Genomic DNA, 26338 nt, shown 5'->3' on the forward strand with positions numbered 1-26338 from the left:
GTTAATGGGAGTAAAAATGCAGATATATCTCTTAAGCAAAAATATTCATTTTATTTGTGGCAAATGGCTAAATGACCACATCTTGCTATATCTTTAGGAATAGGAAGTAAAATGTTGATTTTAACCAATTAACCAGTAAAACAAAAAAAAATTTCTAACTTTGAGAGAAGGGGCTTGCAAATGTGAGCAAACCATCATCTAGTTCCCTCTGCCTCTTGACGTCACATCCTATTAACTAAAGAATAAAATAGGTATATATATTTCCATCCACCAGTCCCATCTCTTCGAAAGGGAGGAACTAAAAAGGGCATTTTAAACATGCTGTTCCGGGGTTCCTGGGTGGCTTGGTGGGCTGGGCCTCTGCCTTCGGCTTGGGTCATGGTCTCGGGGTTCTGGGATCAGGCACCGTGTCGGGCTCCCTGCTCGGTGGGGAGCCTGCTTCCCCCTCTCCCCCCCGCCTGCCTCTCTGCCTACTTGTGGTCTCTGTCTGTCAAATAAATACATAAAAATAAAATCTTTAAACATGCTATTCCAAGGAACTGCTTATTCAAGTTTATCGGATAAAATATTAATGGTTGAGCTGTATCCTGTTTAAAATTAGATAATTACCTGTCTTCATCACAATGATCCCCAAAGAGTCACATACTGCCTAAACATCCAGGAAACTGAGGATTTCCTAAAGATTGTACCCACCACTTGTTGTTCCACATCTGAGCAAACCACACTCCTGCCTCCAACTTGTACTTCAATGGGTTTACTCAAGATTCGGCGAGCCAAAGCCTCCATAGCTCTGGGAAAAGTAGCTGAAAACATAACTGTCTGTCGATCAGGACGGACATTATCCACAATGCGCATAACCTAAAAACACATTGCAAATAAATATGGTGAGTATAGTCTCCAAAATTCATATGATGTTAAAACCAAATAGAACGGGCACCTGGGGGCGCCTGGGTGGCTCAGTTGATAAGCATCTGCCTTTGGCTCAGGTCATAATTCCAGGGTACTGGGATGGAGCCCCACATCCGGTTCCCTGCTCAGCAGGAAGCCTACTTCTCCCTCTCCCACCCAGCCTACTTGTGTTCCCCTTCTCGCTGTGTCTCTCTCTGTCAAATAAATAAATAAAATCTTAGAAAAGAGAACAGAAAAGAAAAGAAAAGGGGCACCTAGGTTGCTTAGTCAGTTAAGCATCTGCCTTCAGCTCAGGTCATGATCTTGGGGTCCTGGGATCAAGCCGGCATCAGAATCCCTTTTCGGTAGGGAGTCTGCCTCTCTCTCTCAAATAAATAAAATCTTGAAAAACAAACAAACAAAAAAAAGGGCACCTAGGTAGCTCAGTTAAGTGTCTGCCTTGGGCTCATGTCATGATCCTGGGGTCCTGGGATCGAGTCCCATATCAGGCTCCCTGCGCAGCAGGGAGCCTGCTTCTCCCTCTCCTCCCCCACTGGTGCTCTCTATCTTAAACAAATAAGAACTTTTTAAAAATAAATAAATAAAAATAACCCCCAACACATACACAAGAAGGAAATTTTGAGAACATTTATTCAGTAACTTTTAAAATTGTTACCTTCAAATAACTATTTTAACCCATAATTTTCTTTGTTCCGTTTCCCCCCTCCTAAGAATGGGAACTACAGTTATTCACATATTTAGGGCAAAGATGGAAGAGCCATCTGTCACCTCTCTCTCTCAATGATCTAACACCCAATCCACCAACAAATTCAGTATTCTCAATCTTAAAACTTTATCTGGGATACAACTATTCTCCCTTGGTAACACTGTTTTCTGTCAGTTATTCAACACATTTTTGTTGAGCTACTATATTGTAAGGCATTTGCTCTAGGTGCTTGCAATATGCAGTAAAAACAGACAAAACCTTGTCTTCATGGAGTTTGTATTCGAAGGAAGGTGGACAGATAAATACATTATGTGTCAAAGATTGATATAAGCAACAGGAACACAGAGAGCAATGAAGGCTGACATACTGTTGAGGGGGTAGGATATAGGTACCTCTAGGACTCTTGTGATGCCTGGTATAAACAAGAAAAATAGAAGTAATGAATGATTAATGATAGTTTCAAGGCAGACAGTGGTGAGAAACTGGAAATTGGAATGGATAAAGGTCTTGCCAGGAATACACAGAATTCTAGGACCACATTTTCCCTCCAATCAATGATGTGAAATCTGTGAAAGGAGTAGTCCTACCCAAGGCACTTGGAAATCCTGGGTTCCTTCCCTAAACCTCAACATCTCTTATCTGGATTATTCCAACTATCTCTCTTCCAACTCCTACCCATCTCTGCTGAATTTTTAAATCATAAATGAAATTTTAGGGGTGCCTGGGTAGCTCAGTCGTGAAGCATATGCCTTTGACTTAGGTCATGATCCCGGAGTCCTGGGATCGAGCCCCACATCAGGCTCCCTGCTCAGCTGGGAGCCTGCTTCTCCCTCTACCTCTCCCCGGCTTGTGTTCCCTCTCTTGCTGTCTCTCCCTCTGTCAAATAAATAAATTAAATCTTTAAAAAAATAAAAATAAATGAAATTTTATCAAATGCCTTTTCCACATTTTAGATAACGGTATGGTTTTTTCCTCTATTCTAAAAATAGGGTGGATTATCACTTTTTGATTTTGTTTTTTTCTTTTTTTAAGAAAAGACTTATTTTATTTTAAAGATTTTATTTATTTATTAGAGAGAAAAAGCATAAGCACCAGAAGGGGGCGGGGGAGAGAAAAGGAGACTCCCCGCTGTGCAGGAAGCTGGATGGACACGGGGCTTGATTTCCAGGGCCCTTGGACCATGACCTGAGCAGAAGGCAGACGCTTAGCCAACTGAGTCACCCAAGTGACCCAATTTTATTTTAGAGATAGAGAGTGTGTGCAAGTAAGGGAAGGGACAGAAGCAGAGAATTTTCAAGCAGACTCCCCACTGAGTACAGAGCCTACTGCAGGGCTTGATCTCAGGATCTGTGAGATCAGGACCTGAGCCAAAACCAAGAGTCAGTGATTAACCAACAGAGCCACCCAGGTGACTCTTAGTTGATTTTTCTAACATTAAACTAGCCTTTGCATCTAAACAATACTAACTTCAATGTGATTTGTTATTACTTTAAGCATTACTATATTTGGCTCCCTAATACAATTTTTAGGGGTTCTGCATCACTCTACATTAAACTATACCTTGTTTGATTGAGATACCGATATTATATTGGTCTATAAAATGAAACTGCCACTACGGAAAAGTCTGAAAGTTTCTTAAAAAGTTAAACATAAAAAAAAAAGAAAAAAGTTAAACATAAATTACCACACAATTCAGAAATCCTACCTCTTGGTAGAAATGAAGACATATGTCCACTTGTAAGCAAATATTCACAGCAGCATCATTCGTAACAGCCAAAAAGTGGAAATAATCCAAAATACTGATCAAACAGTTCTTGGATAAACAAAATATGATATATATCCATATGACAGAATACTAACCACTCAGCAATGAAAGATATGCTATAAGATGGATAAACCTCAAATACATTATGCTGAGTAAAATAAGTTAGATGTGTAATACATGAATTTTGTATGAAATGTCCAGAAAAGACAAATCTATAAAGATAGAACGTAGATCAGCAACTGCCTCAGACTGGGGTGAATATTGGAAATGAGTAAAAATAGGCATGAGGCATCCTTCGGGTGATGGAAATGTTCTAAAACTGGATTTAAAAAAAATAAAACTGGATTGTGGTGATAGCTGCACAAATGCGTATTACACTAAAAAACATTGTTATTATACATTTAAAACAGGTCAATTTTTATGGTATATAATGAGGACTGAGAGCCCTTTTAAAAATAAAAGATTACAGGGGCGCCTGGGTGGCTCAGTGGGTTAAAGCCTCTGCCTTCAGCTCGGGTCATGATCCCAGGGTTCTGGGATCGAGCCCTGCGTTGGCCTCTCTGCTCAATGGGGAGCCTGCTTCCCCTCCTCTCTCTCTGCCTGCCTCTCTGCCTGCTTGTGATCTCTGTCAAATAAATAAATCTTGGAAAAAAAAAAGATTACAATGATCTTATAAACTGCTGAGTATGCATCCTTTTTCATACTTTGAAATGGTTAGGAATATAGTTATTCCTTGAATATTTGGTAGAACTTGCTAATAACATAGGAACTGGTGGCTTCCTTGTGGGAAAATTAAAAGCTGATTTCTTTTTTTTTTTTTTTAAAGATTTTATTTATTTATTTATTTGACAGGCAGAGATTGCAAGTAGGCAAAGAGAGAGAGAGAGGTGGAAGCAGGCTCCCTGCCATGCAGAGCGCCCGATGCGGGGCTCGATCCCAGGACTCTGGGATCATGACCTGAGCCGAAGGCAGAGACTTTAACCTACTGAGCCACCCAGGTGCCCCAAAAGCTGATTTCTTTAATTAATGTAAGACTATTGCAGTGTTCTTATTTTTGAGTCTGTTTAATTTAAATGTTTCAAATATACTAGCATACAAAGAAAGATTAAAAAAAAAAAAAAAAAAAAAAAAGCAGGGGCACCTGGATGGCTCCGTGGGTTGAGCCTCTGCCTTCGGTTCGGGTCGTGATCTCAGGGTCCTGGGATCGAGCCCCGCATCTTGGGCTCTCTGCTCAGCAGGGAGCCTGCTTCCCCCTCCCTCTCTGCCTGCCTCTCTGCCTGCTTGTCTCTCTCTCTCTGTCAAATAAATAAATTAAATATTTAAAAAAAAAAAAAAAGCAAGAAGGGAGAGGTGTCTGGGTGACTCAGTTAGTTAAGCATCCAACTCTTGATTTTGGCTCAGGTCATGATCTCAGGGTTGTAAGATCATGAGATTGAGCCCTGAACCAGGCTCTGCGCTCAGCAGGGAGTCTGTTTAGGATTCTTTTTCCCTCTCCCTCTGGCCCTCTCCTCACTCATGGGCACACTATCTCTCTCTAATCATATGCACACACTCTCTAATCAATAAAATCTTTAAAAAAATAAAAGCATGAGTTTTATGGTATGTAAATACCCCTTAATTTGCCAATAAAACAAAACAAAAAGCAATAAAAATGTTTTAAGATGGTAATAGATTAATCAACCTCAAGAAAGCAGAATCCCATGCTAGCAGTGAGGAAAAATTGAGAACAGAGCTGTTCTTCCCACATGGAGGTAAAAGGTGGGGTGCCAAAATAAGGAGAATTTATACAAGGTCTGCTTAAGAAGCATTCAAAAAAAAAAAAAAAAGCAATCAAATCACTGGACCTCCACCCAACTGCTACTCAGCCAAGCAATGGACCTTTCTCTCGTCCTAGCCTGCTACTCAGCCAAGCAATGGACCTTTCTCTCATCCTAGCCAACGCTAAAGGTTTAGCTTCTGGAGAGAATAAAACAAGAACATGACTGGATGAACCAAGGATAACATCCTAAGAGGAAAAGCATTAAGTAAACACATAATGCTCCATGCTGAGGCTCCCACCTCTCCTTCAGGGCCTCTTTCCCAACCCAAAATGGGAGACAGACCTTCCTATTCCAGGCAGAAGACTGGCCATTATTTCTCCAGGGACAGACAAGCAGAAGATACTCCCCAACCAAAAGAAAGACCCAACCAGATCACAACACTGAAACTCAGAGTTAGTAAGTCCTGCTCTGGCACAGAGAGCTTTGAATTTTAAGCTGTCTTTTCTCCCTTTAACATAAGTAGAAAACTACAGATTCCCAGACATCTACAGAATGCAGAAACCAAAGCAAAGAGAAAATCAACTCAGAGGACACAAATCCTATATAGGTAGAAGGCAATCTTTAAAAACGTGTCATTCAGGGGCACTTGGGTGGCTCAGTCATTAAGCATCTGCCTTCGGCTCGGGCCATAAACCAGGATCCTGGGATGGAGCCCTGCATGGGGCTCCCTGCTCAGCAGGAAGCCTGCTTCTCCCTTACCTACTCCCCCTGCTTGTGTTCCCTCTCTCACTGTCTCTTTCAATCTGTCAAATAAATTTTTAAAAATCTTAAATTTTTTTTTCTTAAATGAAGCATTTAGGGGTGCCAGGGTGGCTCAGTCATTAAGCGTCTGCCTTCAGCTCGGGTCATGATCCTGGGGTCCTGGGATTGAGCCCCACATTGGGCTCCCTGCTTGGCATGAAGCCTGCTTCTCCCTCTCACTCCCCCTGCTTGTGCTCCCTCTCTCAGTGTGCCTCTCTCTGTCAAATAAATAAACAAAAATCTTAAAAAAAAAAGTCATTTAAATGAAATCTTGCCATTTGCAACGACATGGATGAACCTACAGGGTATAACGCTAAGCAAAATAAGTCAGTCAGACAAAAACAAATACCATATGATTTCCTTGTATGTGAAACTTAAGAAACCAAACAAACGAACAAAGAATAAAAAAAGACAAAAAAAAAAGCAGACTTAAAAACAGAATAAACTGGTGGTCAACAGAGGGGAGGCAGATGTAGGAATGAATGAAATAGGTGAAGAGGATTAAGAGTACAGTTATCAGGATGAGTACTGAGTAATACTGTACTGAGTATTGTACACCTGGATATTATACACCTGAAACTAATATTATACCATATACTAATTATTCTTGAATAAAAACAATTTTTTTAAAATTAATCACTTAAGTGCTTGCTTTAGCAACACCTTTGCTAAAAAAAAATTGGAAAGATACAGAGATTGGTATAGCCCTTTAATGCAAGAATGACACAGAAATTCATGAAGGCTTCTATTTAAAAAAAAATAATAATTTAAGAAAAGATCTATTCTTGGGTTATAGAACTCTGGGGACCTAACAAGGTGAGAAACAAAGGGGAACTCTTTGTTGGTCCCAGAATGATGGATCCCAGGACAGCAGCTATATGACAAGCAGGGAAAACAACAAACCATGACTGGAACAGGTCAACAGGCTCTGAAAAAACTCCTTAAGGAAGATGAAACAAACAGAAAACTTGACGTGTTTCAACTACTTGATAGATTTATGTAACTAATAGAGTTTGGCATTTAATTAGTTTTAAATATATAGAAATCCAGTCAACAAACATAAAAAGATAATTATCTCTAGAGAAAACAAAAAGGTATAGAAGAAATTAAAAATAATCAGTTTAATACACTGTCCAGCTCTGAGTAACATTTAGATTGCCATAATGTTATATACTGATTCAATTAAAATAGCAACATAGATCTACTGAAAAAATAAAGGATGAAAATGATGCAAGAATGTGACAGGAGGAAGGGAAACAGAGAAATTACATTCCCCCATGGGAAGTCATTAAGTAATATAAAAAAACAGAAAAATAAAAAGGAGAAATAAAAGCACACTATTTAGAGAAGTAGAATACCAAAATAATCAGCCAAGAGATTAAAGAGAGTGTAGAGAAGGGGTACCATTAAACCTATGCGCACGTGTAACCATTAAGACTAAAAATGTAGGGCACCTGGGGGGCTTAGTGGGTTAAAGCCTCTGCCTTCGGCTCAGGTCATGATCTCAGGGTCCTGGGATCGAGCCCCGTGTCGGGCTCTCCGCTCAGCAGGGAGCCTGCTTCCTCCTCCTCTCTCTCTCTCTGCCTGCCTCTCTGCCTACTTGTGATCTCTGTCTGTCAAATAAATAAATAAATAAATCTTTAAAAAGAAAAAAAAGACTAAAAATGTAAAATATTAGATCAGGGATTCCTCTGCTCAAAGCCCTCCAATATAGGTGTGCCTGGTGGCTTAGTTGAGCATTCGACTCTTGATCTCAGCTCAAGTCTTAATCTCAAGGCTGTAAGTTCAAGCCAAAAAACAAAAAAGCCCAAAAAGCCTTCTAATGTAACTCATCACATTAAATCAAAACCCAAATTCCTACCCCAGCTGTACAGGGTCTTATATGTTCACCATGCTCACACCATCAGTACAGCTTTCTATCCTCATCCCCTCCTCTCTCATACCACATTCCCCGTTCTTTATTCTGCGCTGGGGACACTGGCCAAGCAAGCTCCCACATCACGGCATTTGTACTGGTGCTTTGTCTGTAACACTTCTCTAACAAATATCCCCACGGCTCAATTTCTCACTTTACTCAAGTCCCAGTTCCTATGTCATCTTACCTGCAACGCTTCTCTTGAATTTCCTACCTAAAATGACAACATTTTCAGAATGACTAAAGTACATTAATGAAAATTAGCAATCATTAACCATGCTTAGTTTGATAATATGAATTTGGTAGTAATATCATTGCAAACTCATACAATGGTCTTTAATGTTTGCAAATTTTAGGGCATTACATACAAAGCATTGTGACTTTCAGATATCTGATCATCTTAAACAAGTCAAAGAACTGCTCATTTAGTCTCAACTTCTCACTGTATAGATGTGAGAACAAGGATCAGAAAATTCACATTAGGGGCTCCTGGGTGGCTCAGTGGGTTAAGCCTCTACCTTCAGCTCTGGTCATGATCTCCGGGTCCTGGGATTGAGCCCTGCATCAGCCGGGGGGGGGGGGGGGGGCCCTCTCTGCTCAGTGAGAAGCCTGCTCCCCCACCCGCCGCTCCCCCTCCCCCGCCTGCTGCTCTGCCTACTTGTGATCTCTCTGTCAAATAAATAAATAAAATCTTAAAAAAAAAAAGAAAATTCACATTAAAGCCCCACTGAGGCCTTGAAGATCTCTTCAAAGAATGATACACATCCTACCTTCCTAGACTATTCACAAGTAACCTTTCATTCTCAACATTTTCAGAAAAGACAGTATCAAAGGGTAAAAGTTTTCTGGAGAATCAAACCTAACTCCTTTTCTCGTCATAGTACAGAGAAAGCTTCCTGAATAAGCTACAAACCCTGTGCTTCCTAGAACAGTGTACTGCACATGGGAGCTTAGATTTACCTTATGACTATCTACTATTGCTTAGAGTCATGAAGATGGCTACAGAATGATCCTAATGATCACACACTTTTTCAATGATGACTGGTCTGTGTTTCCACTGGCTTGATTATCAGATTGGGAGCTATCATACTGGGGGATACTGATTAAAAGCTGTTATAAAAGCTGTTCCTGAAATTTTCAATGTTTCCTCTCTCACACTACACAGATATTTCAAGTCATCTGTGGTCTGCCAAGTAAATCTATAAACTTCTCCTTTCACACTCATACGCTAAAACTAAGATCATCAGTTCAGTCACTAACATTTACAAAGGTAGCAGTTTTTCCACTTTTTTTTTTTTTTAAAGCTTTTCTTTTTTATTTATTTATTTATTTGACAGGGAGAGATCACAAGTAGGCAGAGAGGCAGGCAGAGAGAGTGAGAAGGAAGCAGGCTCCCTGCCGAGCAGAGAGCCCGATGCGGGACTCGATCCCAGGACCCTGAGATCATGACCTGAGCCGAAGGCAGCGGCTTAAACCACTGAGCCACCCAGGTGCCCAGTTTTTCCACTTTTTGTTGATTCAACTCATCATTGGCATTTGCTCCTTTTAGAGACATTCTAAAAGACTGACACATTCTGTCTTGTACTTCTCTTGATGATATGCAATGCTTCTCTTTATCCTCAAGAAAATAATTTGCTCACCAATGTAAACAACCCAATCCCAATTTTTAAATCACAAACAGGGTCCTTGAGATGTTGATATCTATATTGGCAAAAATTACCCTGGACTAGGGGCACCTGAGTGGCTCAGTGGGTTAAAGCCTCTACCTTCAACTCAGGTTATGATCCCAGGGTTCTGGGATCGAGCCCTGCATCGGGCTCTCTGCTCAGCAGGGAACTGCTTCCCCCCCCCCCCAACTCTCTGCCTGCCTCTCTGCCTACTTGTGATCTCTGTCAAATAAATAAATAAAATCTTTAAAAAAAAATTTGGGGGGGGGACTAGATCATAAAAACTTGGGGCATGGAGGGGGGCGTGGGAGGGCTAGTCAAGTGTAATTACATCCCTTAATCTGTTTCCTCTAATATAAAGTATTACATTAGACTTAAAAATAAGTTTCCAAAAATCTGTCTTTTATCAGTACCTCAATTTCCTTATGTAGCAGCCATGTTATTCTTCAGTAACTGCTTATCCACCAATACTTCATAGGTGCCCTCAAGAGAGAGAGACTCAGAGATGCTAAGGTGTCTAACCATCTATCTAATTTTGATGCCAATTTGAAGACAGCCTTCAAAGTTAAAGTAATCTCCTATGAGATAAAAAGATAGTGAGCTCCTTAAGATGACTGATGCAAGCATGGTGCTTTATAGTGTGCAACTGACAAGCACATTTACTCTCTCATTTTACTATGTGATTGGTATTTTTAAGAAAGTGGAAAGCTCGGTGGGACGCCTTGGTGGCTTGGTTGGTTGGGCGTCTAATTCTTGGCTTCAGCTCAGGTCATGATCTTAGGGTCGTGGGACAGAGACCTGAGTGGGGCTCTGTGCTCAGTGGGGTGTCTGCTTGGGATTGTTTCCCTCTGCCCTTCCCCCTGCTGTCTCAAATAAATAAATCCTAAAAAAGAAAGAGAGAGAGGAAAAAAGGAAAAAAGAAAAAAAATGAAAGAAAGTGAAAACCTGGAGTACATCTCTTCAGAATCTTGAGGTCCCTTCATTTTGTATTAGACAGAGGCATGAATAAATTTAGGCCAATTAAAACATTCTTATCTTTGATAATAAAAACAGAACACACAAATACAAAGACGAGTATTATTTTTTACATACTTTCACCAAAGTATATATCCTCCATAATGGCTAACTTAAGCTAAAGATTAATTTCTTTATCTAATCAATTTCTTCTCTTACTCTTTATTTTTACTAAATTAAAAAAGAACAAACCCAGAAACTATGGAGCAATTTCTCATGGAAAACTGCTTTTTAATATCCTGTCAAATGTTACTTTTAACAGACTCTAATTTCAGATCAGGAACAAATGGATTCCTAATCTACTTTTCCATTGTCTTTGGTTCCAAAAGGAGTTCTTCACATTGTGTTGTAGCCCTTAGGAAGATGTCCACTAATAAGTACAAGTTTTTCTTCAGTAAGTTAAAAAAAAAAAATCAATAAGGTTTAAAAAAGAGGGAAACTCTTCTACTACTTGTGGTCTTCTTAAAAAATCCGATTAACAAAAAAATAAATAAATAAATAAAATCCAATTATCCAGGGTCCCTGAGTGGCTCAGTTGGCTAAGCGTCTGCCTTCAGCTCTCTCTCAAATAAATAAAATCTTTTTCTTCCTTTTTTAAAGATTTTGTTTATTTATCTGACAGAAAGACAAAGACAGCGAGAGAGAGAACACACAAGTGGGGGAGTGGGCGAGAGTTTCCTGCCGAGCTGGGAGCCCAATGCAAGGCTCGATCCCAGGACCCTGGGATCATGACCTGAGCCAAAGGCAGATGCTTAACGACTGAGTCACCCAGGCACCCCAATAAATAAAATCTTAAAAAAAAAAAAAAAGGAAAGAAAAGAAATCCTGTTATCCGTCAAACTAAAAACTCTTCTTTTGGGACTAAAAGAGTTAAGTTTAAAACAATACACAAAGATTTGGCCGAATACCTTTTGGCCTGCCAGCCTATTCACACTTCAGTGAGGAAGAGTAGAGTCCTGTACCTTCTGCCCACGTCATTGCACAACATGTACATTTACTGCACATTTATAATCAGAAAGATATATACTCAGCGGCCATGATTTATTTCCCCATGTTCATTATTTTCTTCAGTACGGAATCATGTCTGGAGGTATACCACCTGCCCACTCCTCTCTAGACAGAAGACACTGTGCAGATGTGCATTTACCAGCACCAACTTTGATTCACACGTGTCTTTACTTGCTTTACGCCCCAACAGTGCTCTGTGGCACTGACCCCAACCCAGCACTTTTTAATCTACACTACAGCTCACAAAATAATCATTAATTTACTCTTAAAATTTCTTCTCTTCAACAGGTTTTAGTGATCAACAAACTATCACTCAGCATTTCTCCCTCAGGTACTTAGGGAGATGTAAGCACTAACGGCAAGAGATGATTCACACTTTGCATACCAATGGGAAGTATTTGACCTCTTTCTGGCAAAGCTTAACTGATCCACCAGAAAGGCCCCATCACCACACCTACCCAACACTACCATAAAGTCTAAGACTTCCTGGGAGTTGGAAAAACATTAAATGGATCTAATTCCATCCTCCAACTGATTCATCAATTCCCCCTGCTCTCTCTCCACATGGACCACCCTGCCTCTACCAAAAGACGTGGATGAAAAGCATATTCAGTATCTGCCCTCCTCCCAACATCACCTGTTTCATCTCCAAGTAATGTTTATCCAGACCTTTTCTCACATTATGCTCAGATACCACTTCATTTAACTTCCCAAGTGGGTCCCAGGTCTACTCAATATTCTTTCAAGTGACAGACATTTTTCAAAGGGTTAAAGGATGCCATCAAGTCCTCTACTCCAACATAAATATTCCTCTTTAACTATTTCTCACATGGTCCTGTTTACTCTTACACGCTCTTCTGTACCTCATTTATATTGTGTTCCCTAAATCTAAACACACACACTATATGACAGGCAATACGTTTCTGGAGACTTACATGAATAAACTGAAAAGACTAAAGACCACTTTAACTGTGCCCCTTTCTTTTTTTTTTTTTTTCCTTAATTTATTTATTTGAGAGAGAGAGAGAATGAGAGAGAGCACAGAGGGGAAAAGGTCAGAGGGAGAAGTCAACTCCTGGCGGAGCTGGGAGCCCAATGCAGGACTCAATCCCAGGAGTCCAGGATCATGACCTAAGCTGAAGGCAGTTGCTTAACCAACTGAGCCACCCAGGTGCCCGGTGTCCCTTTCTGATACTCCATTTCAATTAACGCAGTTTTTTTTTTTTTTTGCATCCATAGCACACTGGTAACTCACATTCCTTATCTCATTAATAAAAATACTACCGGGGTGCCTGGGTGGCTCAGTGGGTTAATCCTCTGCCTTCAGCTTAGGTCATGATCCCAGGGTCCTGGGATCAAGCCCCGCATGGGGCTCTCTGCTCAGCAGGGAGCCTGCTTCCGCCCCCCCACCCCCGGCCGGCCTCTCTGCCTACTTGTGATCTCTGTCAAATAAATAAGTTAAATCTTTAAAAAAAAATTAATTAATTAAAAAATAAAAATACTACCTCTTAACATGTGTCCCTCTAAGTTTTTATCACTGAAATTTTATATCTGACAAAGAGTGTGTATGAGGAATATGAAAATCTAAAGTAGACAAATGCTCCGGGCCTTCATTTTTACATTTGGAGAATGTAAACAGCATGTGCTATATTGATCATGAGGTAATTGAAAGCATGAAGTAAAGGAATTTATCTGAAAGGACAACAAGGGCGCCTGGGTGGCTCAGTTGATTAAGCTTCTGCCTTCAGCTCAGGTCATGACCCCAGACTCCTGGGATCCCACATTTGGTGCCTTGCTCAGTGGGGAGCCTTCAGCTCAGGTCATGACCCCAGACTCCTGGAATCCCACATTTGGTGCCTTGCTCAGTGGGGAGCCTACTTCTCTCTCTCCCTGTATCCCTTCCCCTACTTGTGCTCTCTCTCTCTCAAATAAATACATATTATAAAAACTGTAAGAAAAGGGACAATGAAAACTATAAAATATGAAAGTTTAAGCTTCTATTACCAGCACTTCAATTCTAATTTTACCGATGATGGTTTTAAAAGACTAACACAGAAAGCCTGCATAAATACCTTCTGAACCTATTATGAGGAATTCAAAACGTAAGAATCTATTTCAATTCCATATGTCCTCAACTTACTATATTATAGCACAACAAAATGTGTATGAAAATTTCAGACACCATACAAACAATTCATTTTCATGGTAGTTACAAGGTTTATTTTACAGTTCAAAACACTAAGACATTTAGTGATTACCTGTGGTTCAAAACCCATGTCAAACATTCTGTCTGCTTCATCTAAAACAACGTATGTCACTCTTCGAAGATTTGTGACCCGACCTAAAATGAGGAAAAAAAATAAAGACAAAACAAAAACTAAAAAATCAGTCATAATTCATTTTATGACTACCAAGAACTTAAAAAACTGTAAAGGGAACTAAAATGCCTCACTTAACCAGAGGGGTAAGTTAGGTTATGTTTAAACAGTGAAACAAAATTTTGGTCTACAAGATCTTAATCTAATGGCAAGTACTTTCTGACAATGGGTATATGAGGCCCTTTATTTTGTCAAACTCGTCTCTTGCATACCATCATAGGGCCTGAAGGACCTGTAAAATTCAGAAAACAGCCCTCTCCAAAACACATCATAAAACTAAGACTGAGATGAAGCATCGAGCCACATCAGCCATTATCTGACAGCATCACCTAGGAAAAAACATATTAGAGATTACAGCGTATGTGTGGAAAGCAAGTTCCAGTGCTAACTATTTTAGATGCAGAAAACCTCCTTTTTATATTAATTTATAAATTACTTCCATATAGTTAGAAGCTTCTAATGGGCACGTCAAGATATTAATGAGAAGCTATTCAACATCATCAGGTAAATACAGTACTACACAAAAACTATAATACCAAACGTATTGCATATATACTTTTTCCTATACAAAGATATAAGTTCAATTTTATTAAACACTCCCACTGGTTTAAATAGTTGCAAAGCACTTCTTAGTAGAGAAAACTAAATACATACACAGGAAAGCCTTTCTAAAGGATTAACACAAGCATTTCTATCAACTGAAGAATCAATCACCTGGCAAAAACATGTATAAAATAGTTATTCAATATAAATCAAAAGGACAGATAAAGGAAAAAGGTAAAATTAATCAAGATGAATGTCAGGAGACTTAATCAATGCAGCATTGAGAAAAAACAAGGGATTATTTTATCAGTATTCAACCCAAAACTTTCTGTATGCTGTACAGGCACAGAGATTTATTGAACAACTTCAATGTCACTTCACCAACATCATGGAGAATTAGAAGTAAATGTATAAAGAAATTCAAGCAGAATGCTATGAAAAACATGCATTACTTACAGTTTTTTAATACTCTATTATGTATATACTGAATACTGCAATGGAAACCTTTGAAAGCATTTTCTTCAAAAAAATAAGAAATGAAGCCAAAATAAATGCTTTCTAATATTAAGTATTCCATAATAACATCTGCAGCCCCCATTAGTTCTGCAAAGTTGGGAACAGCATTAAATGACCTACCTTGGATGGCTTACGTCTCGGAAGCCCAGTTCTATAAATCTTGAAGGGCCTTTCTCCACAGAAGTTAAATAATGTCAACAGTTTAGTAACAGTTTTGATAGGGAATAATTTAACAAAGCACAACATATGAGCTAAAAAACATGCAATATTTACAAAAGATAACATTTCTTGAAGCTGCAATACCTTAATTTATCCAGTATTGTAAGAAAATACTAGCTCCTGTAGAGGAAAAAGTCTAAAGTTTAGAATAATAATAAAAAGATAGTCCACTCCTGCACCGCTGCTAAAAGCAAGGCTAGGCCAAAATTTGATTAAGAATCCATGTTAAAGGCTAAAAAGATGAAATGGAGTTAGTTCCAAAAAGAAGTTGTAAATTAAACTGCAATAATCTTATGAACACTTGCAACAATAAGCTTGTTGCAATACAAATTTTAAGATATTACAGCTTTAAGAAGAAATATAAAAACACTTTGGTGATTTCTTGTATCTGCTTTAACAAAAATGTACAGAATTCAAAAAAGAAAAATGAGAACAAAAAAAAATACCCCTGACTTACCACTGTTAGCTGCTAACATGTCAATCATTCGACCAGGTGTGCAAACAATAATTTCAGCACCTCTTTTCAGCTCAGCAATCTAATGAAAAAGATGAAATTTTGCAGTCTATTTATCACCATTACTTATTTATTTGAACAGATCTGAAAATACTGCCCAGGGTCTTTGCACAGCTCCACAGGGTAAAGACAGTGAGGTCTGATTAGAAGCCTCCAAAGATTCCTGCTTAATTCTTTGGAATGCTGGAGCACTCCTAAAGGAAGAGGAAACAGCAACACGACCACATGGTACTGTAACTTTGAACTCAATGAGAACCAGAGCATTTACCAATTTTAATTTGACCCAATCCCTCAAAACTAAGAAAGGAACATGAGAGAGCAGTAATTAAAGCAAGTAATATAGACCAATTATTTCAAGTTAAGAGTTGTTTCCATTTGTGAATCATTATAAAAGTCACAACCAGTGTTTTAAAATTGAAATAGAATGGAAAAACCAGAATGTGTTAGATATCATAAAACTTTTGTTTGACTTCTATATAATATTCATACATGTATCAAGTTAGTTTTTAAATATCATTTCTTACAATAAACTGTCATCAAACAACTGAGGAAGATAAATTCAGAAAACATAAACTGTTTAACAACAGCAACTATTCCTCAGAAAAGGTTTGTGGTGAAATAAGTTCAGAAAATGTCACTTAATTTATCCCATTTTTCTAGTATCACAAGACATATTTGTTATTAAAGACTAAGAAGTCCTACTGGAAAAAACCCTACGCTAACCCTATAAAATGTGACATTTCCAAAATTTATTTGATCACAGAACCCATTTTTTTTCCCTCCGTCTAGTTCAAGCAAAGTATCTAATGACTGTCGTTCTTTCGAAGACACTTGGGAGAGGGGCACCTGGGTGGCTCAGTTGGTTAAGCGTCTGCCTTTGGCTAGGGTCAAGACCTCAGGGTCCTGGGATCAAGTCTTGCATCTGGATCCCTACTGAGTGGGGAGTCTGCCTCTCCCTCTCTCTCTGGCCCTTTCCACCCACCTCCCCCTGCTCATATTCTCTCTGAAATGAATAAATAAAAAATAAAAAATAAATTAAAAAAGCAAAAGACACTTGGAGAAATGCCAAAGTAAAGAGAGTGAACAAAGGTATGATTAGGGGCGCCTGAGTGGCTCAGTGGGTTAAAGCCTCTGCCTTCCGCTCAGGTCATGATCCCAGGGAGCCTGCTTTCCCCTCTGTCTCTGCTTGCCTCTCTGCCTACTTGTGATCTCTGTCTGTCAAATAAATAAATAAAATATTAAAAACAAAAACAAAAACAAAGGTATGATTAAATAATTCTTGCTGAAATTATTTAAGGATACAGATAAAACTGTCACAGCACAAAACACTCATCACCACCTTGTAAAGATGTCATATGAATTAGAGAAAATAAATGCTGGTCTGGAATCAGAAGTCTAGAGCAAACCAAGTCTTATTAACCTAGATACTTTAATAAACATACCTAACCTTTCTTGCCATTTCTTTATCAGTAGAATGGAAAAAAATATCTGCCTTCCTTGAGCAGAGGAAGACGAAGAAGAACAGGAAAGCAAACATACAAAATTGACTCAAAATCCTGGGCACCTGGGGGGCACAGTCAGTTAAATGTCCAACACTTGGTTTCAGCTCAGGGCATGATCTCAGGGTGATGAGATGGAGCCCCACAGTGGGCTCCATGCTAAGCAGAGATTTTGCTTAAGACTATTCCTCTCTCTTTCTGTCCCTCCCCCCCATGCTCTCTTTAAAATAAATAAATATTTTTTAAAAGACTCAAGATCCTAAAATAAAATATTAGCATAATTCATCCTCACTTTATTTTCACACCTCATATTTTTTTAAGATTTTGAAAGCAATCACTGTACACGGAGGGATGCTTGGGAGGCTTAGTTGGACAAGCACCTGACTCTTGATTTCGGCTCAGGTCATGATCTCAGGGTTGTGAGATCAAGCACCGCACTGGGCTGCGTGCTGGACGTGGAACCTGCTGAACATTCTCTCTCCCCGTTCCCTCTGCCCTTCCCTGACTCCCTGACAAGAAAATACTAAAAAAATAAATGTATAAAAGCAATGGCTATACAAAACACTAAAACAAATCACTTTCACATTATTAAATGATTTAATTTAAGAAAAGAATGAAAAAACTGAAAGTTCCTTTTGTAACTACCTGCTCACTGATTCCTGTTCCTCCATAAACACACACCACTCTAAGTCCCAGGGTCTTCGAAAACTTCTTACATTCTTTAGTAATTTGTAAAGCCAGTTCTCGAGTTGGAGTCATGATGACAGCTGAAAAGATAAATATGTCAAAAGACTATTCACCAAAATTCTGGAGGCTATGCTTTAAAGTGTTAAATTTAACCTCTGCAATAACATTCAAATTTCTCAGGCTAATTTTTGTTTTTGTTTTTATTTGTTTTACGGACCTTGGAAAATCCTATTTCAAAAGCTTTAAAACAGCAGACATTGTGGTGTATGATAATTTTAAGTAGATTTTAAGAACATGCTATAGAAAGATAAATGAGAGTTAAATGCCTCACTCAACCATCAGGAAAATACCTGGTTGAAAAGAATGCAAATCATTCTCAACCGCAAATCACAGAGCAAAGATAATCAAGTGACTCACTGTGCTGCAGAGCCATACCTCGGTTTCCGGAAACAACCATGGTCTGAGGGGCAGACAGAGTAGGAACATATTGTGCCCTCTTTTTCCAAGAAAGGAGCTGAACAAATTTCCAAAACCCTACTCAAATTTGCAAAACAGATCTCTGCCAAATGAATCAAGAAATGAATCTGTAGACCTAATCCTGAATGAAATTCTGGCACTATACAGCCTTTTAAGGCCAAAAATAAAAAAAGGAAGTATATTTCCCTACAATCTTCCATGTTGAGTTCATTGATTCATGATACTCGCTAAGCACAAACCTCAATATAAATAAACAGATAGATGCACGAGGAGTCTACCTGCCGAGTCTGAGTTTAAAAATTGAGCTGTGCCAGGAGAGGCTGTTTTTGTACTTCTGAGATGTCACTCCAGAGCTCTGAAGATTCTCACTCCACCTGCTGGTAAGGGGAAATCAGCCCCAAAGTGCCAAATTTACAAAGGAAATGTACATAAAGACATCTTTATTGTTACATATAACATTATAAAGTATCAGGTCTTTATGATTAACTGACAACAAAGTTGTTACCTGAAAAAACAGTTTAATGAAAGGAATTGTACCTATTGGCCCCTCTCCTTCTTCTAATGACCTTTGATCCATGATGTGTCTAAACATGGGTAAGAGAAAAGCAATGGTCTTTCCACTTCCTGTCTTGGCAATACCAATCAAATCTCGTCCAGACATTATAGCAGGAATCGCCTGGGTTTGAATTGGCGTGGGCTTTTCATAGCCATGCCTTAAAAAGGAAACCAAAGTAAGACAAGGTAAAAAGTGAGATCTCTGGGTCTCTCAAAGTTCCATAATAAGGTTCTCCAAAATGTGGTATGTTTGTACAATGAAATATTATTTGCCAAAAAGAAATGAAGTACTGAGGCATTCTGTATCATGGATGAACACTGAAAATGTTATGCTAAGTCAAAAAGCCAGTCACGAAAGACTACATTAGTACAATCCCATTTACAGGAAATGTCCACAATAGACAAATCTAGAGAGAGTAGATTAGTGGCTGCTTAGGAGAGGAGAAGGAAGAAGTATGACTACAAATGCAAACAAGGCCTCTTTTTGGGATAATGAAATGTTCCAAAATTAGATTATGGTGATGACTGTGTTAACTCCATAAGTATACTAAAAATCTCTGAACTGTAAACTCAAAGACCAAACTTTACAACATGTAAATGCTACCTCAATAAAGCTATTCAAGAAAAAAATAGTAAGTTTTCCTATTAGAATAAAAATGTAACACAGTTATTTGTATAAAAGAGCCATTCTAAATAGTAAGACACTGAAAAATGTAGATAATTGCTAACCACTTACTTTTTGAGAGAATTTAAGATCTTCATGGAAATTCCACACTGGACCCAAGATTTAATTGGTTTGGGGCAACCTTTTCCCTTGACAGTAATGCCCTCCATTTCCAACCGAAATACATTGACCTCTACGAAACAAAACCCAGATTAAAAGCTGTTAAATATTGTTCCATTAAGGCCTTCTACTTTTCAATCAGCCACAGTTAAATTTAAAAATCTTTAAATCTTTTTTTAGTGCTACTAAAGGTAATTCCACAGAAAAGCTACAGGACAAACTACTGAACAGCTCATGGAGACAGTTAATACAATTAATGCTACAACTAACTGGGGACAAAAAGGAATACTCCAATTTCTATAACTTGGCTTTTATCATGTCTCGTATCACAACATCAATAAAAAACAATGATTGATAGGTAATACAAATAGTTTTTCTCCAAGCAAGAGTTGTCCAGATTATCCTTATTCAACCAGAATTACAATTTCACGTTGGTTCCTAACCCTCAAATCCTAGAAGGAAAAGGCTAACGATACTTAATTTGGAACTTCACATGAAGAGTACTCTTACTCCTAAAAATTTCAACTACAAGAGCCAAACTAAGTTTTGCTCATTTTTAAAAATACTTCCAAAACTACACTGACTCCTGACTGGTCTGAATCTTTGCAAATGTTCATACTCTCTAGAAAGATTTCTGGCAGTCTAGCTTCCTTTCTCATTTCTTCAAGTAAGCCGTGCAAATTCCTCCTCCTCATGCATCAACTCACAGACCTATCCAGTATTTCTCCTGAGCAAAGCAATGCACATCCCCGTTTCCAAAATAACCAATAAATCAAAGAAAGAATTTTACCCTCTTGAGACATTTTTGCTAATTCTGGAACTTCAACATAAAAGTTTTTTCTGAATGGTTCATATTCAATTTTTCCATGGTCCACTGGTTCTAGAAGCTTTCTCTGTTTTGTCTGATATCCTGTAAGAGCTGTCTGAAGATCAACTTCTTCCTCTTCTGAAGAATACTATTAAAAAAAAAAATTAAAAAGCTAAAACCATTACTACTTCCTCCTTATGCAAGGCAATATTCCTAGCTTTTAAAATCCTCCTCTCTTGGGGCACCTGGGTGGCTTAGCTGGTTAAGCTGTCTGCCTTCAGCTCAGGTCATGATCCCAGGGTTGCAGGATCTAGCCCTACATCCAGCTTCCTGCACAGCAGGGAGTCTGTTTCTCCTTCTTCCTCTGTCCCTCCCTACCACTTGTGCTCTCTCTCTTTCAAATAAATAAAAAATCTTTAAAATTAATTAATTACTTAAAGTAAGATAAAATCCTCCTCTCTTAAAAATATAAATAAATAGATAAATAAATTCTTCCTCTCTTAGAAAATATTCCTTGGCTTTTACTTTCTTACATTCTTTACTCTGGGCCCTCACAGAACATCATAGCGACAACATAAAGCTAAAATAACAAAAATAATTCTAATATGGCATTTTTTAAAAAAAGATTTTATTTATTTATTTGACAGACAGAGATCACAAGTAGGCAGAGAGGCAGGCGGAGACAGAGAGAGGGGGAAAAAGGCTCCCCGCTGAGCAGACAGTCCGATGCAGGGCTCGATCCCAGGACCCTGGGATCATGACCTGAGCTGAAGGCAGAGGCTAAACCCTCTGAGCCACCCAGGCACCCAATTCTAATATAGCTTTAAGAAAGTTTTGGTATAATTCCCTCCACACAAATCTTTACAAGGCACGTTAGTAGGAAGAAATTCAATTAATTCTGTCACTTTATGTCTTCTCCCACCTTGTATGTCTGAAGTAAGTTCATGAGGGGCAGAGGGGAAGCAAAACGTGGGCATACAGAAAAAGGTCAAAGACAGCAGAATGTTCTACCCACTGGATATGCAGCAACAGTACCGTTGAGAATAACAAGAATGCCTCCTAACATTAGTTTCTATAACTGAAAAACACAACTCCACCAATGCTTTCTAATAAATCCTTCTAGAGTAGCATCATGAACAAAGTCAAAATTAAGGGAAAATTACCTCCATGGCATCCTGGTCATTCTCCATCAGCTCACCTTTCTTCTTATCAGAATCTACCACTGCTTTTTTGGTTGTCACGACAGTGACAACTTTTGTGACTGTTGGCCCAGACTTCTAAAATTAAAGACGGATATATAAAGTATTTGCAAAAGTGAAAATCAAATTGTATGCAAATGAAACACAATAATAACTGTCATAATTTATAATCCAAATTAACTTAGTTACCACTGAAAAGTTAATTGACAAAAAAGACAAGTCTGCTTTCTCTTTATGAATTTGTTTAAATTTTAAAATGTAGCCTAACTGCATTATATTATAGTTTACTGTATACTTTATATAATACTGTAAAATTTAATATTTTATATAATATATAAAGTTATATAACATCTAATATTATAATATTGTTCATTTTAAAAATACTACTAAATGGTACTTTTTACTCACTGGACAAGCCAGACACATTCAGGGAACTTACAGTAAATCAATAAACAAAGCAGATAAACGTCACATCTCTTAGGGAGCTTTTATTTCACAAGATGGGAAAAACAATAAAGATAATAAAAAAACTAAACTATATATTCTGTGAAAAGGTAACAAACACCATTAAAAAAAAAAGAAACACTATGGTGAGTGCTGTGAAGTTTTTAAACCTGGCGATTCTCAGACCTGTAACCCTGGGGCTAATAATACACTATATGTTAATTTAAAAATTTAAAAAAAAAAAAGAAAGAAACATGTCCTCAAGCACAAAAGATGAAAGTGCAAAGGTCTGGAGAAGACCTACTGAGAAGTCAATAGTAAGCAAAGGTATCAAAGATGGTGGCATAAGAGTGACTTTTCAAAGAAAGTTTACAGCTAAAACTCCTGAGCATCTTGTGGTACCAAGAAAAACTACTAGCATTTCTGAGATGGGGGGAAACAACTTCCTAAAGTCTGGCAAGTCAGCAGTAGGTCACCATGATAATAATTCAAATTACCCAATTAAGGATACTGGATAAATCTTCAAAAATAAGAGAAAATGGCTTACCTTTTCATTTCCCCCACCACCTTTCACACTCCTCATATTAAACTTCTTTACTTCCTCCTTTACTTCTTCCATGTAAGCATCTAATGGATCTAACTCCTCACCCTCCATTTCATTTCCTTCCTTTTCAGCCTCTGCAGGATCATCTTCATCATCTAAAATAGAAGAATCACTTTTCTGTAAACAGGTTTCCAAAGGAAGTACTTAATAATCATATCACAGCCCACCATTACCCATTCCCTCCCTGCCTAAATGCCCTTCCTTCCAATCAACCTAGGCACATTGCAGTGCAACTACGCACACTTACGAGTTTCTAGATCAAGCATGTATCAGTTTTAAGTAGTAATATTAATATATAAGGTAAACTGAAAAGAGGTAGGACTAAAAATTCCTAATGATAGGTTTCTTTTCTTTCAATTACTTTTTATTTTTTAAAAGCTCTTATTTATTTCTTCGACAGAAAGCACAAACAGGGGGAGCAGCAGGCAGAAGGAGAAACAGGATTTGAGCAGAGAACCCAATGCAGGGCTCCATTCCAGGACCTTGGGATCATGACCTAAGCCAAAGGCAGATGCTTAACTAACTGAGCCACCCAGGTGTCCCGGAAAAATTACTTTCAGAGGAAGAACAAGCATTTTAAATTCAAGACAACCTAACTTTTTTTTTTCATATAACTAAGACATCATTTCCCCTTAAAGATACAATTCTTTCATCTATTTAAAGCATTCTGTGAGGGGCACTTCGGTGGCTCAGTGGGTTAAAGCCTCTGCCTTCGGGTCAGGTCATGATCCCAGGATCTTGGGACTGAGCCCCGCACTGGGCTCTCTGCTCAGCAGGGAGCCTGCTTCCTCCTCTCTCTCTATCTCTTCTGCCTGCTTGTGATCTGTCTGTCAAATAAATAAATAAAATATTTAAAAAATTTTTTAAAAAAGTAAAGCATTTTATGAAACTTCCACAAAAATAAAAAATCACTGAATTTTCACGAAAAAAAGGAGCAAAAGTCCACTCTTCTATAAAATTTCACACTCATCTACTTCACTAAAACATTAAGGTCAAAAACAGATATGGCAGGAAAATATTTCTCTCCTAAGTTATGAAAAATCAGGAGGGACCTGAAAACATGCTCTTAATTTATCTTCATTACTAACATTCTTATTTAGTATAATAATTAAAGAGCTATTTACTGACTATGCCCATAAGAATCCAACTCTCCAGTCTTAAGTAAAATCAGTAATCCTTATTGAACACTACACTACAATTCACATATTAACATAAATATTACAAGAGAGATTTAATATCTCAATACGAATTCAGCAATTCTACTTCTAGGTATATATCCAAAAGAACCAGAAGAAAGAGATATTTCCCACATTATTCATAGCAGTATTATTCATAACAGCCAAAAGGTGAAAAAACCCACATATCCATCAGACAAATAGATAAATACAATGTAGTATTATAAACAAAATGGACTCCTATTCAGCCATAAAAAAGGAATGAAATTCTGATACAAGCTACAACATGGAGAACCTTGACGACATTATGATGAGTGAAATAAGCCCAAATGCAAAAGGACAAAGACTATATGATTGAAATTATATAAGGTACCTGGAATAGGCAAATTGATAGTAGAATTGAGGGCAAGATGGGGAATTTTTACTGGGTACAGGGGGCACTTGGCTAGTTCAATCAGTGAAGCATGAGACTCTTGATCTCAGAGTTGTGGGTTCAAGTCTTACACTGGGTGTCGCAGTTACTCAAAAGTTTTTAAAAATAAAAGAAGGAAAGGAAGGAAGAAAGAAAGGAAAAGAAAAGGACAGAAAAAAAGAAAAAGAAATCTGGGGATGCCTGGGTGGCTGAGTCAGTTAAGTGGCTGCCTTCGGCTCAGATCATGATCCCAAGGTCCTGGGATCGAGTCCCACATTGGTCTCCTTGCTGGGTGGGAAGCCTGCTTATCCTTCTGCCTGCAGCTTCCCCTCCTTGTGCACGCATGCTCTCTGACAAGTAAATAAATAAAATATTTCTTAAAAAAAGGAAGAAAGAAAAAGAAATCCCTATTGGGTACAGACTGTTTGGAATGATGAAAAAGTTCTAGAAATGGATAGTAGTGATGGGTGATGAACACCATGAATTTATTTAATGCCACAAACCTGTACACTTAATAATGGTTAAAATGAGGGCCCTGGATAGGTAAGTGGGTTAAGCATCTGACTCTTGGTTACAGGTCAGGTCATGATCTCAGGGTCCTGGGATCAAGCCCTGCATCAGACTCCTCCCTCAGGGGAGAGCCTGCTTGAGGAATCTCTATCCCTCTGCCACTCCCCCTGATCGTTCTCTCTCTCAAATGGATAGATCTTAAAAAAATATATCAGGGTGCCTGGGTGGCTCTGTTGGTTAAGCAACTAACTCTGGATTTCAGTTCAGATCATGCTTTCGTGGTTGTGGGATCAAGCCCTAAGTCCAGCCTCATGCTGAGTCTGCTTCAGATTTGCTCTCCCTCTCTCTCCTTCTCCTCCAATTCATGAGCACTCATGTTCTAGCTCTCTCAAATAAATAAATCTTTAGAAGATATATTAAAGGGGTACCTTTAATATATGAGATTATAATCCATATATAAGATATATGGGTGGCTCACTGGGTTAAGCCTCTGCCTTTGGCTCGGGTCATGATCTCAGGGTCCTGGGATCCGAGTCCCACTTTGGGCTCTCTGCTTGGCACAGAGCCTACTTCCCCCTCTCTCTCTGCCTGCCTCTCTGCCTACTTGTGATCTCTCTCTCTGTCAAATAAACAGATAAAATCTTAAAAAATATATATATATATATTAAAAAAATGGTTGGGGCACCTGGGTGGCTCAGTCAGTTAAGCGTCTACCTTTGGCTCAGGTTAGGACTCAGCCCCACATGGGGCTCCCTGCTCAGTGGGGACTCTGCTTCTCCATCTCCCTCCACCCCTCCCCCCTGCTCATGCTCTCTCTCACTAATCTTAAAAAAAAAAAAAAAAAAGTTAAAATGCTGTATATTCGGGGCGCCTGGGTGGCTCAGTGGGTTAAAGCCTCTGCCTTCGGCTCAGGTCATGATCCCAGGGTCCTGAGATCGAGCCCCGCAGCGGGCTCTCTGCTCAGCAGGGAGCCTGCTTCCTCCTCTCTCTCTGCCTGCTTCTCTGCCTACTTGTGATCTCTGTCAAATAAATAAATAAAATCTTAAAAAAATAAAATAAAATAAAATAAAATGCTGTGTTTTCCACAGTAAAAAATGGCCTAAAAATTCCCAGCATGAAATATTACTCATATTTCTAGAATAAGCTATATGAATTATTATATAGACTATCTAACAAATGAATATACCATCATCATCTTCTAAGCTCCATTTTTTCCCTTGTTTCATCTCTTCAATTTCTTTTTTCAGTTCCCCTATGTTTTCCATGGCCTTTTTACGTTGCTCTTCTCGCCATTTTTCTACTCTTTCTTTTCGCTTTCTCATTTCTTCTTCCAGCTTATTCTGATCAAAGTTCTTGGGGGGAAATGAGAGATACAGAAGGAAAGAAAGATTAACAACTTTATTCCAGCAATATTTCATATAAACTCTCAAATTATATAAAAAGGAAAACGAAAAACAGCTGTATTTACA

General features: G+C 38.5%; 1 protein-coding gene across 1 annotated transcript in view; it reads right to left on the minus strand.

The window, feature by feature from the left end:
* The window catches only part of DDX46 (DEAD-box helicase 46), a 71078-nt gene that overhangs the window by 29945 nt on the left and 14795 nt on the right, over positions 1-26338 (minus strand). Inside the window, exons 5-14 of the mRNA XM_080803596.1 lie at positions 26056-26221; positions 22716-22867; positions 21689-21802; positions 20508-20673; positions 19670-19790; positions 18916-19091; positions 17860-17981; positions 15659-15737; positions 13804-13886; positions 694-858 (exon numbers count right to left, since the gene is read on the minus strand). Coding sequence (XP_080659722.1) covers positions 694-858; positions 13804-13886; positions 15659-15737; positions 17860-17981; positions 18916-19091; positions 19670-19790; positions 20508-20673; positions 21689-21802; positions 22716-22867; positions 26056-26221 — 1344 coding nt within the window. The remainder of the gene's footprint in view (positions 1-693; positions 859-13803; positions 13887-15658; positions 15738-17859; positions 17982-18915; positions 19092-19669; positions 19791-20507; positions 20674-21688; positions 21803-22715; positions 22868-26055; positions 26222-26338) is intronic.

The sequence above is a fragment of the Martes martes genome (genome assembly GCF_963455335.1).
Source record: "Martes martes genome assembly, chromosome: 5".
Taxonomy (NCBI): domain Eukaryota; kingdom Metazoa; phylum Chordata; class Mammalia; order Carnivora; family Mustelidae; genus Martes; species Martes martes.